Source organism: Cygnus olor, chromosome 21, assembly GCF_009769625.2.
Source record: "Cygnus olor isolate bCygOlo1 chromosome 21, bCygOlo1.pri.v2, whole genome shotgun sequence".
NCBI lineage: Eukaryota > Metazoa > Chordata > Aves > Anseriformes > Anatidae > Cygnus > Cygnus olor.
In genome coordinates, this window is record NC_049189.1 from 5,235,689 (window position 1) to 5,249,710 (window position 14,022).

The following is a 14,022-nucleotide window of genomic DNA, read 5'->3' on the forward strand; positions in this document are numbered from 1 at the left end:
TCTAGAGCAGCCTTTGAGGAGTATTTATGGGGAATTCATGTGTCTATGACAGCTACTGTGAACACACATGGCACTGGAGGTTCCTGCTTCACAGAATGAACACCCATCAAGCAAAACAAGCTGCAAAATAAGTAGTGTATTGAATCCATTTGGAGAGGGAATCAGAAGACCTCTGCCACTAAATGCTTCTTGAATTTCTTTTTGCTACTTCAGAGAATAAGAACTGATACTTGATCATAGTGTGCCCTTCCTCCTCAGAAATCTGCGTGTATATAAGCAGTTGTAACAGCTATCACGCACAAAAAAAAAAAGCAATGTCATATGCATGAAGCACACATAAGCACAAAGCTTGGTGGCAAGAGACAACACTATTTCAGTTTTATAGCAAGGATGGAGAAAGATTTCCCTTTGTATAACTGAAAGGTAAAGCCAAAACTAGAACTTATGGCTCTTGATGTAATCCTGCGTGTATTTCTCAGAACAGAAAAAAAAGCTCTTATCTGTACTCAAGACACATAAACCCTACAACGCTGTAGTGTTGAAAATAATGGCAGCACAATTAGGTCTTGAAAGATGGTGTCATTACAACTCAGCAATATCCACACCGAAAGATGTTATCATAAGAACAGATCCAAGGAACAAATTGAGAAGCCTACGCAGTCTTTGCTTTTATTTAAAAGAAACCTTTGCAATTACACTCACCTGTCCCCGAGGCCCAAAATGTACCCAACCATTGACATCACAGCTAGTGAACGAGTGTAGTTTGTTCTTCTGTCAAACCACACCTACAGAGACAAAAGAAAAAAAGCCAGTCGTGCACACTGTGTGTTTCAGCTTGTATTTTAAACTCATACATTAACCACTGCATTTTGCACAAAGCTGAACTGTGATATATTTAGGTTTCAATACACTCCGTAGCTTGATGGGGTTCAAACATACTGTGGCCTTGAATTAGATGTCTAAGCCATTACGATAACACATCCCAGGGCTCCTGCTTATCTCTCCCCATACACAGCATATGAAACTTCATTCTCCAGTCTTGTGCTTTCGACCACACTCTGGCAGTCATTGTGATCTGAGTCCTACAAGGCTTCTTGTCAGGGGACACACATTCTGCAGTGATTCATCTGGAGTTTATGATGTGTAAATACACCCACCTCTCACACATTCTGCAGAGAAGGTAATTTCTTACAATGCTGATTGCCAAACACAAGTGATTGCATGTGCTGAACTAACCTCTGAGCTTGGACTTTTCAACCACAGCAGTTTGGCTAGGTCATCACCAGCTGTGTTATTGACAGCATGTTCAAATACTTCTACTTTCTGCATCAAAGTCAGGTGGTCATAATCTGGAGCCATCTATAATTAAGAAGTGACATTCAGTAACTGAAAAAAAATCATTCAGTAATCCCTAGCTATACTATAAGAAACATAGTAAGCACGAATAATTTCAAGATAAACTTGATAAAATTATTTGTAGACTGACCAGTATGTTCCCAAAATAGTATGACTACCCAACAGTGAAGAATTCATTTGAAATGGGACAGCAAGTGATTTAGCATCCACAAAATAGTCCAGAGCCATATTTAATTAAAAAACTACTGATGTAAATGTTTTGAAAAACATTTTCCAAATACATCTTCTGGGCTGGCACACACTTGCCTTTTTGGCAAGCAACTCCAACCTTTCTAGTAATGTTCTGTTTCTCCAGTCTGTCTAATTTTGGCTCTGTTTCTTAGTCACAATGTTTGTAAATGCCAGCAACATGGCACCTTCTATAAAGGCATATCATATTCATGCAAAACTCCAAACACATTTTAGTCACCAGATGGTAACAACTTGTGGTCACTGCTAAAACAGAAAAGGAGAAAGTTGCATTTATGGCCAATTTCACTTTGTGTAGCATTTTAGAACTCTTACCTGATATTCTTGCATTTATTACTGGTACCAACAACAAATCAGAAAACAGGTAAAATATGAAAGATGTGTGCACCATTATTCTTCACTTAGACACTGGGGTCCTAAAAGAATGTACCAAAAAATCTGCTAGCTTTGCCCCTTACCCTCAGCATGATGCGATGTTCAATGTTGAGCAGGATCTTTTTCTTCTCTCTGTAGTCTCGGATGAGGGCATGCAACGTGTCACAGTGAGGAACCCAACCTATCAAGCCTGAATTTGTTGACAATGGAATAACAGCATATCTCTGGATGCTACAGGAAAAAACGGGGAATCAGAGCTCAAATTGTTGTATGCTACTACCAGTTGCTACATTTCTACATGTTCTTCTTTTTCTGAAACAGACCTGGAACATCCAAATGGATGGCTTGTGTGGTTTTCACTGAAAGACTGCTTTCAGAAGCTACATGTCATGTCACCCACAATGACCTATAATTTGCACATGAGGTTCGGTATGTTCATGGTTGAAAGAGTGTACAGAATTGCAGCCAGTGATTATTCACCAAGCTATTTAGTGACTACAAAAAAAAAAATCCTTGTCAGAAAGACCGCTCTTAGGCTCCCTAAGGCAGACCTCAAGCTATCTTGAATTAGGGGTTTTCTTAAAGATGACAACAATTCACAAGATGCAACTTGAATTAAAGAAAACAAACTCCCTCAAGATACATTTCCTCCAAATTTGATTTCTACAAATGTGCACTTTCTTGTGTGCTCAAATCACCTTAGTTACAAGATTTTCTATTTCATCGCAAACCACCTGGTTGTGCCAAGTGTTCCTTGGAAATTATATTTGTTGAATGTCACTTGTGCATAAGCACATTCAGTGATTATCCTAACACATACCTGAGGTTTTTACGAAGAGAAGTTGGGTCATTTGCTAGCAGAGTGTTGACCAACCCAAAAAGTTGCATCACTCTTTCATCTTGGCGGAGGTCTTCATGACCTTTCAGAAGGAATACAAACTCATGCCCATTGCTTCCTGCAGAAGAATTAATAGGCAAAAGTTTATCCTTGCTGAACAAACATAGAAGAGTAAACAGAAGTGCACCCAACAACTGAGAAATCTGGCAGTCAGACTGACCAGACTACTAAGAAATGCATCCATGGAATGGAAAAGTTGAAGAAGTTTTACCTGATATATATATATATATATATGTGTGTGTGTGTGTGTGTGTATATACACACACACACACACACACACATACAGTACAACCTAAAAGCAACACCTGTTTAAACACCAGAATAACAAAGTAAAAACTGCTACCTCTTACCCATTAACGTTAGCTTCCTGGGCCTCTGCTTGGAGGTGATGACCTGCAGTGAGGGTGCAATGGACTGGATGCGGATGATGGGCTGGTTGGGATCATACGTTCCTGGCACTGCCAATTCCAGATCCCGGCACATTAAGAGTTTTGGAGACACATACTGTAGTTCCAAAGAAGTGAGCTACCAAAACCAAATGAAATATAATCCCTCTAAGCATTTCAGTTAAAACTCATTTAAACATCTGAAGAGTTCATGCTGGCAAGGGGCCTAGAACAGTTCAAAGTCAGCTGTCAATACTTCAGTGTGTGTAAGCTGCAAGTTTGCTGTTTATGCAGCTTCTGAGCAAATCACATGCAGTTATTCCCAGAATACTGAATCTGAATATTTCAAATAAACAGAAAACATGAAACAGATTTATATCGACAAGTTGCACTGTAAGGCCCACAACAGAACTGTACCTCTCCGCTCACCTGAGGCAGCTGCTTTGAGATACGCCTGAACACATGGTAATAGAGATCCCAAGCCTGGGTTAGGTCCTTGACATTTCCTGATTTCATGTACTTCCTGCACCATTCCTGAGCTTCCATTAGATCTCTGCCATAGGCCTAGGGAGGAAGTGAAAAACAAGAAAAACATTTCTATAGACTACAGTGGAACAGGTGGAGACCATTTAATACCAACATAGAGCACCACAGTCTATTTTCAAATTGCATTACAAATACTTGACCCCACATTTTTATAGCATGTTGGAATTAAAGATCCTGAAATTCCCAAATCTAAGACAAGTGCTGAGTTTTTGAGGCAAAGTTACTCACAAATACACTTCACAATAGGAGGCAACTGAATAGAATCACCCTTTAACAGCAGACTCACAAGCTCAAACGAATTCCTTTTGCTGACTTGAGAGAGGTCACGTGTCTACCATCCACGTTAGCGGTTATCACAAAGCAAAGCAGACTGGAGTTAGAAGAGTTAACTGCAAAGCAGTTATGTTTTCCAAACCTCATCAGACACCCAGCTAACATAAGACTCCAAAGATATTTGACTAAATGTCTGCACTGCTATACCCATGTAATACCATAGTCACCAGGAATCATACAGATCCAGAAACAAGCAAAAGTAATGAAATCTGCAGCTAACATAATCAGGCTCAACAGCCTTCCTCTTTCTATTAGATTGCAGTGGTTCTTGGAACTCATCTGGGGCAGGTGGATGTCCTACCTAATCTTGAGGGCAAACAGCAGTTTATTTGCTGATACCTGATTGAAGGATGTCTCTTTTAAAGTCTGAGGCCCGCGCTCCATCATTGCATGTAGTGGTTCCAGCACCTCAAACATTCCCTTGACATTCCTTTCTCCAAAGTATAGGCGAGATGCTTCTTCCAACCCTTCATGCCACATCTCATGCCATAGGATAGCTACTCGGATTAGCTCTTCACTCACCTGTTTTGGGACAGAAAAAAAAGATGAAATACTCAAAAAACCCACTATGAATGTATGCTAACTTAATAATGAAAAACTACTTTCTTTTCTAGAGGTTATGAAATATTTGTTGCTGTCAGCTAGAGGGAGCTACAAATACTCCCACAATTCTGCTATACCTCTCTGTCCAAGAAGCTCATCAGGCTTTTCTCACTGCATTTGTTGCCTTTTAAATTTTTTATATATTTGTGTAACATGGCCTGAAAGCATTACTTTTCATTTATTCATAGAAAGTTCTAGCAATTGAATTAAATCACTCTTTTCATGCTATGCTTGCTTTGTTTCCACTTTTCATTAAGTAAAAATACCTTTTTGTGAAACAATGATTCTTCATCTATTCCATCTCTATTTGTAAGGAGACAGAAGATCTCAGTGTCTGAATATTATGGCTCTTTTTATATTAAATTATTCTCGTTAATTTATATTAATACTAAAAGTACTTCCAAATTAAGAAAAAACAAAACAAAACCTCTACTTGAACAAAATGAACATTCATCAACCATTTCTGTGTTGTATCTGAAACACAACACATCTCACTGTACACTAAGCACTCACCATCATTGCCTGCTGTACCAGAGTGTTACTGTGCTCACACATGTTTTTCAAGATCTTATTTGCAGCGTTGTGGCGAGCAGTGGTTGTGGATTTAGAGGCCACAGTCAAAGGATAGATCAAAGCCTACAAGAGATATCAACCAATTGCATTTTAGAACCATACAGAAAAGATTCATAAATGGAAAGATTAGCAAAACACTAACAGCAGTCTTAGGGGCAGACAAGAGAAAGTAATCTTGCTTCTTGAGAGAGATGATAGGAACTTGCTATTTGACATCTTCCAACCTGAAAAGCTCAGAAGACTAATTTTCTGAATAGCAGAATGATTTTAAGAGCCTGTATTAAACAGGAAGAACAGAAAACTGCCTTTAGCATTTTGTGATTTTCCACACCGTGGGAAGAATTCAGATAAATCACCTCTGGAGCAGCCTCTTAATAGTCACTTAATTAGATTAGATTTAAGAAGGTGATCTGCGCTATCCAATTTTCTATCAGAAGGAGAGAAGTTGCCCTGCTGCATGGCACATCTACCTATTATTTTCATTTTTATTTGAAGAGGGATGAGGTGAAATAGTCCCTCAGAACTGCAACAGCCTCAATTCTCACCTGCTGTGACTTCCACCGCAGGTATCTAGACTCAGTGAAATAGAATATACAGAAAATGCCTTCATTGGCTACGAGTCTATGGAAATTCGTCCTCTAAGCCAAAGCTTACCTGGGGATGGTACCGTCCAATATCTGTGAGGAGCTGGTGAATGAGACGTCCTACTAATGGTCGAGGTGTGTCAATTCTTGCAATGAGTTGAGGGATAACCTAATGGTAAAGATAAGCAAAAACAAACATCCCTGTCATCTCGTGTGTTCAGTTCACAGGCTGTTCTGCCCTCTGCCAGAGACCTCACAGTCTTTAAAGGAGATAGAGGCCCATCATTCATTTTTGAGATAGAGGATAACACAGCAGAATTCCAACCAGCATCAGAAATGCAGAACAGCTCAGTGAGATGACAAGCGTCATGCAAAACTATTATAGGACCTTGATACGGAAGTAAGATCTGTCTTGGAAGTGCAATGTTCAAATAAGAAATTAAGTCATTTTTACAAGACTCATTCTAGAAATTCGTCTTGAAATAGACTCACTGTCTGGATTACAGAGCAGCAGTGTTGTTTTATACTTGATCACCACTGGACACATATCATTTTCAATTTTAGAATCTTCTCTCCCATTCATATGCACTAGTCTACGTATAAATACAAAAATGAATGCAAGAATGTTTCCCCCGTCTCTATTCAAGATACTTGTTAATTCAGTTACAAATTGTACTGCAAACACACTGCTCTAGCCACTCACCTACAGAATTATTTAGCAAAAAATCATGATGACTAATATGTAACAGATCCCCAAGCTCCTGCTAAAACTGTGATTTGCCTTAGTGCTTTGTGTTCCTTACCTGCAGCCAAGTATCTATTTGGATTGCCTTGACTCCTTCAACCAAAGCCTCGTTCACATCAGGCCAGTGACCATAATCAAACCACAGAGTAAGGACCCTGAAAAGAAGAAACGCGTTCATTAGGAATGAAACAACAAAAATAACCAAGCATTCCAGTCAAATAACTTCAGACCCATTTACAAGAAACTCCTCTTCCAAGAACCAAGCACTGGTAGGAGGACAAAGGCTCACCCACCTAACATGTATTTGCTTGGACTAAGCATTCACTTAGTTTAGCCACAATACAAGCAGCAGAAACAGATTCTACCTATTCTTAAACCATGTGCCTTTATCAGCTACATTTCATTTCCTTTATTACATACCTGAGAGTGTCTTGTAGGTTGTTTCCTCGAGACAGAGATATGGATCGGAAGAAACCCTGGACAGCAGGGACTGTGTACATCAAGAGGGTCTTAGATAAATCCTTTTGGAATGAAAATTGCTGCATTAGTTCTACACAGGAATATCAATCCACGGGAATCCTAAAAGTGGAAGCAAATCTAATCCAAGTTATAGCTGACTTCTGCTTATACTCCTCACAGGACATGTTGCTCCTGAAGTTTATTTTTGCTTGATAAAATATATTTACATTGATCTGTATTTATATAGATCTTTCAGCATGGGAGGGAACATACTGTGAAATGTTTTTATACTTCAGTTTGTTGGCAAAACTACGGTCAGCAAAGAAGTCTAAAAGCTACAACTCTGCTATAACTGGTAAGTAAAAGTCTGTCACAAAGGGCTCAGACAGGAGAACTTGTTTAAGCACATTCCATCACCTAGGATAGCCTTCCATGCCTTTGCTCTTTGTTCACAGCTAACTTATGGTCATTTGCACTTTTAGTCCTCTTCCCCTATGACTGACTTAACCTTAACTTCCTCGCTTTTGCTGTAGCTATGAGCATATATACACAGACAACGTCCACAAACCAAACCTACATAGTAGCTTTCTCCCCACCATAAACCTTTCTCATTTCTGAGAAATAAGTAACAATCTCTTAAGGTAAACAGGGAAGATGAATACCTCAGTGACTTTTTTCTGCACTGGAGATGGGATGGGACTGTTCTCTGTGCTCTCTGCATCACTCTCACTGTTGCTGCCCTCGGTGTTGGCGCTGGTGATGCTGGCTCCACTGGCATGACGTAGTTTCTTTTTCTCATCTCTGGCCTGGTTCTGATGTTTATAGTGAAGCACTGCTTCAAAGTTCATCACTGCCCAGGCATGCCAGGCCTGCCAAGAGGAGAGAACTTCTTCAACAAAAATCATAACGATGAAGAAACCCTTTCTACAACCTGTACTTTCTAATTATTAGAGATAATAATCCAACCTTTCTGAGTCCACAGATGAGCAGTAAGTAATGCCCTGCAGACAACACGATGTTTTGCTTTCTCTAATCACTTGTAATTTTAATTGCCTTATTATCCTAACATCACGGTGAGTTCTTGGCTAAGAGCTTCATGTTGGACATTAGAGCATCAAAGGAGCAAAAATTAAATCAGATTACATTCCCATGCTCCTTAATTTTTCAAAGCTTAAAATGAATAATATGCTAGGACTAGGGGAGGTGTAATGAGAAGAGATACAGGAGATTGCTGCCCCAAAGATCTGGCATCAAATGTTAATTCACAACCCTGATATCAAAGGCTCTTTGGAGAATTAGTGACAAGGGTCCTTTCCTAGTTCAAGTACACTGAGTGATATATACAAGATAAATGTTTTTCATTTAGATTATCCTTTCTCCTACACGGTTAACTGACAAGAGAGAAAGTCCCTAAAGGAGGGGTAGAAACTGAACTGTGGCCTAGTTGTACCAGCCAGATAAAATTCTAAACAAGGATCTCATAATTGCATTCTTGTTTTTTATATCCTACCCAGAGTAACAAGGCAGATAGTTACAGGCCATCTTCCTTTCTTATGTTATTGGATGTGATCAGATTCACTGATCTCCCTGCAACTGTGCCTGGAACCCTCTTCCTTACTGACCTTGTACCAGTTGCGATCATGCTCTGTTGCAGCACTGTAGTATTGTAAGACTTTGGGGATGGTACTCTCATTAATGCCTTGCAGGTTCAGCTGCCACTCACCCAGTTTCAGGAAACACCTGGTTAAGCAAAGGGATTATTGACTCAGAACCTAGAATGAAAACAAAGTCTGCTGGTTTAAGAGGCAGACTTCTTATCCAAAGTTGGAAAGGTATTTCGTGTGGTAAACCCACTCAGTGGGCCTCTTCTACACAGTGAGCGTATGCGTTAACATGTAAGGTTCAAAACATCTACACCCTGCTCGTAAGCGTGGAGCTAAGTAGGTATTGGTTTCACTTCTAGGAAGCAAGGCAAGGATCAAACTTTGGTCCCCAGTTATAAAATGCATTTCAGAACTAACTAGCAAAAGAATCAAAGGACTTAATTAGTAATGATAAAAGTCACACAGCATATGTGCTGACTAGCTATACTTATCACCACATGAACTAGAATTCTAGAGAGAACACCCACCATCCAGCCAGTGGAAACAGACTGAATGCTCTTCCCCCAAGCCAGAATCCCATTAAGTCATCCCCCCCCCCAGAGGAAAGAAAAACAACATATTTTCACTGCAGCAGGGTGTGGCTGTGAAGGTCTGTGCAAGGTTTAATACTTTGCTCCTTCAGACTAAATATCACAGTTACACAGCTGTCCTTTCTATATTTTGAGTTTTCCAGCAAGCCTTGTGCAAGAAAAATAACTCATTACTAACGTGTCTTCCAGGATAGTTAGTCTGAAAAAGCTAAGATGATGCTATTATCAGGTTTCCATTCTCATAAAATTAAGTGCATGCATCCCTTAAAAATAATAAAAAAAAAATCCAATCTGTTCAGTAGTGAACACTATGCAATTTCTTCTTTAAATTGGAAACAACAGATCTGGTAACCCCAGGCTCATGGAGGAAAACAGAGCTTAGGAGATGTATTTTTAATACAACAATATTTTAAGAGACAATCACATGCTGAGCACCGAATGCCCAAAGCACTGCTGTTGTACTAAGGGCACACACTGCCAAGCAGAGATCTGCCAGGCATGTGGGAAGCGTTTCTTTCCTACTGACTGGATCTCCTGAAAAAAGAAGGATGAGAGCTATGCCTTCTGTCAGCGAGCCACAGTGCTGGAAAAACACAAGCAGCTGCCAGGGACAAATACGAGCTTGTTTACACTGATGTATCGTAATAACGTTTACAGAAATTATGAGTTAAATAATGATGTGTACCAAAGGGGTTTCTACCATCTAAATGAGAAATCCCCCATTCCTCTTAATTAAAGAACGGGCCTTATCTGAAACATATCATCTGCATGGACCCTGCAACCTTAGGAAGAGCATCGGTGTCGCCATACAGCTAAAGGGTCTCCAAGGACCAGGTGCTGACCGTGCCATGAGCTTGTGGAGTTCCTGCTTGTGCTGCTGGTCCTCGGTCGCAATAGCGTGCTGTGCCTGCTGCTGCATTGTCTGTACGAAGTGCTGCATGTGCTGGAACGCATCAATCTGTAATCGGATGATGGTTGTGGTAAGGACCGTGGGGGTTAAATAAAAATTCACAAGAGAAAGACAAGGTGGAAATAAGACTTCACTGAATGCAAAAAATACAGTTTTGTTTTCTTTCAAAGCCTTTTAACCATTTATATACCTCTAGAATCAATTTATACTGGGTCTGCTGTGCCTAATAAATGAGTTCCTGAGAAGCCTATCTGTAATATGCTATGGCTTGGAGAAGACAATTTGAGAAAATACTGCCTAAAGGAAAAGTTGCAGCTTCCTGATCTTCCCTCCTAAACCCCAAGCTTTGGCTAGACTTACAGGACACGCCACAGGACCTAAACTATGAGTTATTTCAACAAATGAAAAATCTAGATTCCTTCTGAAGTTGTTTAGGAAGTACAAATGTATGTTGCTCCTTTGCCAGCAGACTACATAAAGCAACTTCCACTATTGAATTCTAGGGGAACATGTTTTGAAATTCCTTGGGAAGAAGTATGGGGGTAAAGAAACTGACAATTTAAGAAAAAAAAAAAAGTGCGTATGCTTCACTGGAAATAATCAGAATAAAGCTCTTACAATCTGCAAGGTCATTTCAGGTCAGAAACTGCAGAATGTGCTGTGAAGAGTCCAATTTACTTCTGTTCCACCTACAGGAATGAGATACTTCAGAGTGAGACAAGAATCACCTGAGCTGAAATGCCTTATCTGTCCAGTTCAAATGTCAGCATGCGCAAGTCAGTTGTCATGAAAAAGGATATTAGCCCAAGGCAAAATTAAAGTATCACATTATTAAGGGTGGGAGCATTCCACAACTAATAACCTAGATACTTAATTAGAAGTGGGAGGGAAGAATAACCTTAAAAATGGTAATGCTGTTGCGCCAGACATTCATCAAAAAATAGACAAAAAGACATTGCCAAACATTTATGTGCCCTCTCTCATATCCAGACACACCCAATGATCTGCTTGTGGAGTCAATACACAGGGTAAAATTCTTCAGTTTCCATTAATATTGAAAATTAATCACCAGAAACTGACACAGAGCGTCCCAGACTGAAAGCAGTATGTTTTCACTAACAACTGAGTTCCTAAACCTGTATGCAGCTTTGCTATACGATATGCCCGTGGAGAGAAGGTGCTAGCAAAAGTCCTTTTTAGAACAAAATGCAGTGGGGTTTACTTCTCCACCTTTTTATCTGTTGTTTAAGAAAAGATTACTGTGCAGCTCTCCAGGTGCTATATAGCAGGTTTCCATCCAGATCCCAGCTTGTCTCCTGCTGGCAAGCGCCTGGCAAGCGCCAAATTGACGGTAAGGAAAATATTTTAAGTCAACCAATCAAGCTTAAACTCCTCAGCTAGAGGAAATGGTCATTTCATACCATGCCAGCCTACCTCACTGGATTGTTGCTTAGGATACCAAATCAAGCGAACACACTCTCCTAAACCTCTGGCCTATGCACATCACTACATCTGACTACGTATTATTTAGTTACCTCAAAATAGTGCAGAAGGATGCACCCAACCACCTAATGCTCCTGGTACCAGCACAGGAGAATTCCCGAGACACTTTCAGTGTTTGGTACATACAGACACTGGAGTCTGACTGCAAACTCCACTGTACCCTAACTTAGCTCCTTCTGCCACAGAGCCACACCGTTAGCTGTGATTTTCAGAACTAAGCATATACTTTCCAAGTGCCACAGAAGTCTGAATCATTGAGTCAGCCCTTCCAGCAGACGCGTGCTCACAGAAAGTATTGGGACTTATATGCAGGTCTAGGATTAGTGCTATTTTGGGGAAAGTACTTCTCCCTCAGCACTGTACACTCCCACTTAAAATGTGTTAAAGCAAAAGAGAGTCCCTATTCACACAGCTTATGTGTCGCAGGAAAACAGGAAATCATTCAACAAGCAAGAGGCTGTGATTGCAGCCACCTCTGTTTCTCCTTCTCATATTTGCTGCTTGTCTATTTTTTCCCATCTTCATGGGCTCCACAAAATCTTGTAACAGTTTCTTTTAAATATATTATCTTCCCTGCCTTAATCTTTGTGCCTTCCTGCATTTTTTTTGCCTATTTCTTTATCACAGGTCAAAGAGAAAAGTTCACTTTCAGTCAGAGAGGCAGGCAGAGATGACCCATATACTCCTGAATGAAGAAAGCAAGAGACCATTACACTGTTTTACAAAGCCAACAGAACAGGGCCTCATCAGCATCCCCTTCTGTTTTTTAAATTCAAATAAAGAATAGTTAGGTCATGGCAATCATCCCATAGAAGTGGCTCTGCTCCAGTGCTGGCAATCCCAAAGGCAGGAAAAGTTAAAAAAAAAAAAAAAAAAAAAAAAAGACGTGGCAGAACATGAGAATAAATGGAGGCTTTAATGTATCTTAAAAAAAAAAAAAAGATAAGTTACTCAAATCCAATAAGCTCCAGTCTGGGTATGTAAATTCTCTGTGTTCCAATGTCAAAAACATTCACCCTAGGCTCTTCAGAGCCAAACTATTCCCCTGACAAAACCTTATGTACTTTTCAGCTGTCTTTCAGTTAGAAGTTTTCAATCATGTCCTTAATAAAAATCAGTTCTGCTCAACAGCTAGAGTACAAATTGTTCATGAAATTCTTCTAACACTGGAAATAAAAATCCTCCTTCCCTCTTTCAGTGTGTAACCCTGACCATATGTACAGCGTGGAGACCTGGCAATCAGAACAGTGGACTAAAAGTCAAGTACTGAGCCTACGCAATAAAACTCTGGTGAGGACAGAAGAGCTACTACTGACCATTAATCTTAGCCGCATGCCATGAGTAGCTGATACTGGTTTAGCAAAGATAATCTTTCTATAGAGAAAATAAGTTGGGCCAGGCCTTCTCTGTCACTACGGAGATTTAAAATAAAATTTCAAAAGCTTGTCTACTGAAAAACAATAAGGAAAGGGACCAGTTACTCTTTTTTTAGGTGAAGAAAGCAAAACCTTCACCCTTGACTTTGTCCTGTGTTGATTATGAAGATCTAACATGTATGGGCACTGCACAAAACCTAAGCAATGAAATGTAGAGGGTACTATGTTCCTTTGTACCTTACGGGCACTCTTCCACATGTGTTTCATGTACGCATAAGTCACTTGGGGATGCACTGTTGGCAGCGGGTGATCCAGCTGTCGAGATGGATCTACTCCCAAAAGCAGGACGAGCGTCTTATGGGCCAAAGCCTGGAGAAAATTACAAAGAGTTAAAAACAGGTTAGAACAAGCTCATTCTTACCTCCATCTCACATTCACCCCAGAATTGCCTGCCACTAAGAAAAAAAAGAAAAAGTCAAACCCTCCATATAAAATACAGACAAAGCAGACTTTTTACCACTTCGACTCATAAGAATGCCACATTATAAATCATATACCTTTGCTGGACCTGAGCACTAGATTATCATTTCAGATGCCAGTAGTGTGTGTGAAGTCTGTTTCAAATATTTTTGGTAATAAATCGTACAATCCAATTTCAACAGTCACTGTAACATTTCATGATATTATCATCACTTTCTAGATTTGACAACGATTGCTCTATCAGAGAGCGCTATTATTAACAATTAGCGGTGCTGCATAACTACTTTCGGGTATAGCAGGTAACAAAAAACTGTCTCGAAGGTGCTCTCAGGTATAACACAAGTCTCACATAAGTCTCACAAAAACAACCCTGGCTACAAGCATTAACTACGCTGGTTACAATTTTAGCATTTCAGCATTTTCTGACCAGTCTCTTCCGCAAGAGAGCTCAT

At 39.9% G+C, this 14,022-nt stretch overlaps 1 protein-coding gene across 1 annotated transcript in view; it reads right to left on the reverse strand.

The window, feature by feature from the left end:
- MTOR (mechanistic target of rapamycin kinase) overlaps positions 1-14,022 on the reverse strand; it is a 65,882-nt gene that overhangs the window by 5,963 nt on the left and 45,897 nt on the right. The window contains 15 exon segments of the mRNA XM_040533852.1: positions 703-785; positions 1,237-1,359; positions 2,064-2,211; positions 2,801-2,936; positions 3,229-3,403; positions 3,694-3,828; positions 4,483-4,665; positions 5,260-5,382; positions 5,974-6,072; positions 6,707-6,803; positions 7,069-7,169; positions 7,770-7,976; positions 8,730-8,847; positions 10,144-10,259; positions 13,328-13,459. Coding sequence (XP_040389786.1) covers positions 703-785; positions 1,237-1,359; positions 2,064-2,211; positions 2,801-2,936; positions 3,229-3,403; positions 3,694-3,828; positions 4,483-4,665; positions 5,260-5,382; positions 5,974-6,072; positions 6,707-6,803; positions 7,069-7,169; positions 7,770-7,976; positions 8,730-8,847; positions 10,144-10,259; positions 13,328-13,459 — 1,976 coding nt within the window.